The sequence below is a fragment of the Monopterus albus genome, unplaced genomic scaffold, assembly GCF_001952655.1.
Source record: "Monopterus albus unplaced genomic scaffold, M_albus_1.0 scaffold264.1, whole genome shotgun sequence".
Lineage (NCBI taxonomy): Eukaryota > Metazoa > Chordata > Actinopteri > Synbranchiformes > Synbranchidae > Monopterus > Monopterus albus.
Genome location: NW_018128144.1, coordinates 943,722 through 948,137, shown reverse-complemented (window position 1 = coordinate 948,137; position 4,416 = coordinate 943,722). Strand labels below are relative to the sequence as shown.

Below are 4,416 nucleotides of genomic sequence, written 5' to 3'. Positions count from 1 at the left end.
TGGAGGTAGCAGAGATGAGGATGTTGAGGTTCTCTTTAGGAGGGACCAGGATGGACAGGATTAGGAATGAGCACATCAGTGGGACAGCTCAGGTCGGCTGTTTTGGGGACAGGGTCAGAGAGGCCAGATTGAGATGGTTTGAACATGTGCAGAGGAGGGATAGTGGTTATATTGGTAGAAGGATGTTGCAGATGGAGCTGCCAGGCAAGAGGTCAAGAGGAAGGCCAATGAGGAGATATATGGATGTGCTAAAAGAGGACATGAAGTTAATTGGGGTGAGAGTAGAGACACAGCTCTGCCCCTGGGCCGTAACCCACCATAGAACATAAAAAGATATAAAAAATAAAAAATAAAAAAAAATTACAGCTGCTGTTACACAAACTCAATACATTCCCCCTTTTTGTTATATTACAGGTAAATCTGCTGCTGACTGTTTTTTTTTTTGCCGGGATATCTGCTGCTGTTGGCTATTTGCAATACTGTCCATGTATACTTCATATGCTATTTGCACCTCATCACCAATGCCCTGGTGATGCTGAACCATCTGACAATCTCCTATTATTGTTTGTTCTACTGTCACTGACTGTACACAGTTTTGAGTCACAGCTTATTGGCTGTACCGTTTTGATTTATCCTAATTACGTCAATCCAGTTCTTATTCTATTCTATTTTTATTCTGTTTTAGTTCCTAAATTTTATGGCATCCAGTACTAGGTGAGAGAGAAACGGTATTTCGATTTTCTGTATGTCCTGCACATATGGTGAATTGACAATAAAATCTATGAACCTTGACTTAGCATTTGGGTGCATTGTACATGCAATATTTCCTTAAATGTCTGACAGTTTGTGTAATTACAACTCTTTTTAAATTCCTCATATCAAGTTTCCCATTGCATTAAAATATAAGTAGGTTATATAATAGTAGTTATTCTCACATGGAGTTTAACTGGCCCCATTTAATGTGTTCACAACTCATTAAGTATACAACATTATTAGATTATTTCATTTCATGACCATATCACACATCACGTCATTGCCCACTGAGCTCAGTAGCTGTTCAAATGATGACTGACAGGTATAGTTACATAAAGAATGAAAAGAGAAAGCTGAGTGGCAAGTTCCTACTCTGGTTTATCACACAATATTATACATATTATCAGAGCAGGTTGAAATATTGGATTGTCAGTTAGGGAAAGTTACAGAAATAGTTGGACACTAATTGTCTGGGAAAACATATGAAGGTGCAGTGCCATATTGCACTTTTATATACAGTCATGGCCAAAAATGATGGCACCCCTGCATTTCTGTCAGATAACGCACCACTTCTCCCAGAAAATTGTTGATATCACAAAGTCTTTGGCATTCTTATGTTTATTTTATTTGTTTTCATTGGAACAACATAAAAAAGCCAAATCTGACAGATTCCACATAGAACTCCAAAAATGGACTGGACAGAATTATTGACTCCTTCAACTTGAACAAAGCAACTGAAATCAATCACTTCCTGTAACCATCAGTGAGTTTCTTCTACCTCTCTACTGGAGTTTTGTGCCACTCTTCTTTTGCCAGCTGCTCCAGGTCTCTCCGATTTGAAGGGTTCCTTCTCCCAGTTGCTGTTCTGAGATCTCTCCACAGCTGTTCTATGGGATTTAGATCTGGACTCATTGCTGGCCACTTCACAACTCTCCAGCTCATTGTCCGAAACCATTTCTGGTGCTTTTTTGCAGTCTGCTTTGGGTCATTTTCCTGCTGTAAGACCTGTGACCTCTGATAGAGACCTAACTTTCTGACACTGGGCCCTACATTGTGACCCAGAATTCACTGGTGGTCTTCAGATTTCATAACGCCACACACACAGTCAGGACATCCAGCAAAGCAACCCCAACACATCAGTGAACCTCCACCATGTTTGACTGTAGGGACCGTGTTCTTTTCTTTGAAGGCCTCATGTCATTTTCTGAAAACAGTAGAATGATGTGCACAATCAAAAAGCTCTATTATAGTCTCATCTGTCGACAGGACATTTTCCCAGAAGGACTGTGGCTTCTTCAGGTAAGTTTTGGCAAACTTGTCCGGCTTTTTTATGTTTCTGTGTCAGCAGTGGGTCTGCTATCATAGCATCCCTTGTGAATCTGATAGTGACGGATAGCCCAAGCTGACACTGTTGCACCCTGTGCCTACAGGTCAGCTTGAACTTGTTTGGAAGTTGATTGCGGTTCTTTATCCACCATTTGAACAATCCTCGGTTGCAATCTGTCATCTATTTTTTTCTTTCCTCCATGTCCAGTCGATTAGCTATTATACCATGAGCTGTAAACTTCTTGACAATACAGTGCCCAGTGGACACAGGAACAGCCAGATCTCTGGAGATGGACTTGGAGCCTTGAGACTGTCCAGGCTTTTCCACTATTGTGCTTCTCAAATCCTCAGAAAATTCTTTGCTCTTCTTTCTTCTCTCCATGCTCAGTGTGGTCCACACGACAAAAAGGTTGAGTCAACATTTCTTCATTTTAACTGGCTGCAATTGTGATTTCTATGTTGCCATCACCTGCTGATTGCTACAGGTGAGTTTCATTACAAATCAAAGGAGCATCAAATGCTTGAAATACAACAATTTCTGATGATTTGAGAAGGTGTCAATAATTCTGTTTAGTATATTTTTGGAGTTCTGTGTCAAATGCATCAGATTTGGCTTCTCTTATGTTGCTCCAATGTAAACAAAAGAAATAAGCATGAAAATACCAAAGAATCTGTGATTGCAACAAGGACTAGTGGTGCGTTATCTGACAGAAATGCGGGTGCCAATATTTTTGGCCATAACTTTATGTACATATGACCCTCCCATGTTATGCACATACACAAAACCTTATGTAGCAGCCTGGCTGTGACTTACCAATGCGCAGGTTGTTGAGATGCTGGGTGAATACTCCATCAGGGTAGACCTTGATCATGAGGTAGAGGTCTGGGTCCTGGGAGGCTGTTGCCATAGTCTGATCTACTGGAGTGTATGGCCTCACTACCTCTGTGTCTGGAAATAGACAAAACAAAACTAATCAAATCAAACACCTTAGAATTACAGGAATGGTTTTGTGAAGTCCACTTTGTTCTATCAGAAGTGCTCCAGTCCTTCTTTGCCTATGCTTTAATAATGCTTTAAGGGTGTCTCTGTGATGGAAACGTCATTAACATACTGTCTTATTAACATACTGATTGTTGCTATGCAGTTTTTTTTTAATATAGTCATTTGGGTGCTTGTGAAACTAGACAAACTTCTATGTCAAAATATTTTCAGTGAAAACCATGTCCTTGTATGGATGTTGAACCAGACAGCTCCTTTCCTGTGTGACAGATGCTTCCTTAAAGGAAGGAGCGTGTCTGTGGTTTTGAGGAAGTTGCCAGTTTTGCTGGCCGCTTCATTTGGGGCAAAACTTTCAAATAAAGCTAAATATTTCAAAGATATAAGGTTTGGAAAAATCCTGAAGAGAAGCATGAATGTCCTTGAAGAGCTGAACATTTTGGTACCTGAAATAGCTGAAAGTATGCTGAAGTAGAATTTCCCCATTCATTTGAATGGTGCGGTGGGTAGAGCAGTTGTCTCCCAACCAGAAGGTTGAAGGTTCGAATCTCGGTGCCTGCAGTCCATGTGTCAAAGTGTCCTTAGGCAAGACACTGAACCCCCCCATTGCCCCCGATGGTTAGAGCCATTGGTTGAGGTGGCGCCGCAGATGGCTGCCATCAGTTCTGTACCGGAAACAAATTCCTTGTGTGTAACATACTTGGCCAATAAAGGTGATTGTCCTTGTCCACAAGTATGAAGTTTAGAAAAATTCTGAATAGAAGCATGAATGTCCTCGAGGAGCTGAACATTTTGGTACCTGAAATAACTAAAGGTATGCTGAAGTTGAAACTTGTCATTCAATTGAATGGGGCAAGATTTTCAGAATAAAGCTAATTATAAATGTATGAAATTTAGAAAAACTCAGAATAGAAGCATGAATGTCCTTGAGGAGCTCAACATTTTCATACCTGAAAGTATGCTGAAGTAGAATTTCCCCATTCATTTGAATGGGGCAAGATTTTCAAAATAAAGCTAAATATTTCAAAAGTATGAAATTTAGAAAAGTTCTGAATAGAAGCATGAATATCCAAGAGGGGCTGAATATTGTGATAGCTGAAATTAGGCTGAAGTAGAATTTCCCCATTCATTTGAATGGGGCAAAACTTTCAAAATAAAGCTAAATATTTCAAAGATATAAGGTTTGGAAAAATCCTGAAGAGAAGCATGAATGTCCTTGAAGAGCTGAACATTTTGATAGCTGAAACTATGCTGAAGTAGGATTTTCCCATTCATTTGAATGGAGCAAGATTTTCAAAATAAAGCTAAATATTTCAAAAGTATGAAGTTTAGAAAATGTC

At 39.7% G+C, this 4,416-nt stretch overlaps 1 protein-coding gene across 2 annotated transcripts in view; it reads right to left on the bottom strand.

Moving 5' to 3' along the window:
* Positions 1-4,416, bottom strand: part of cyb5r4 (cytochrome b5 reductase 4) — a 52,241-nt gene that overhangs the window by 8,053 nt on the left and 39,772 nt on the right. For both annotated transcript variants that reach the window (XM_020621660.1, XM_020621659.1), the window contains exon 11: positions 2,894-3,028. In XM_020621660.1, coding sequence (XP_020477316.1) covers positions 2,894-3,028 — 135 coding nt within the window. The remainder of the gene's footprint in view (positions 1-2,893; positions 3,029-4,416) is intronic.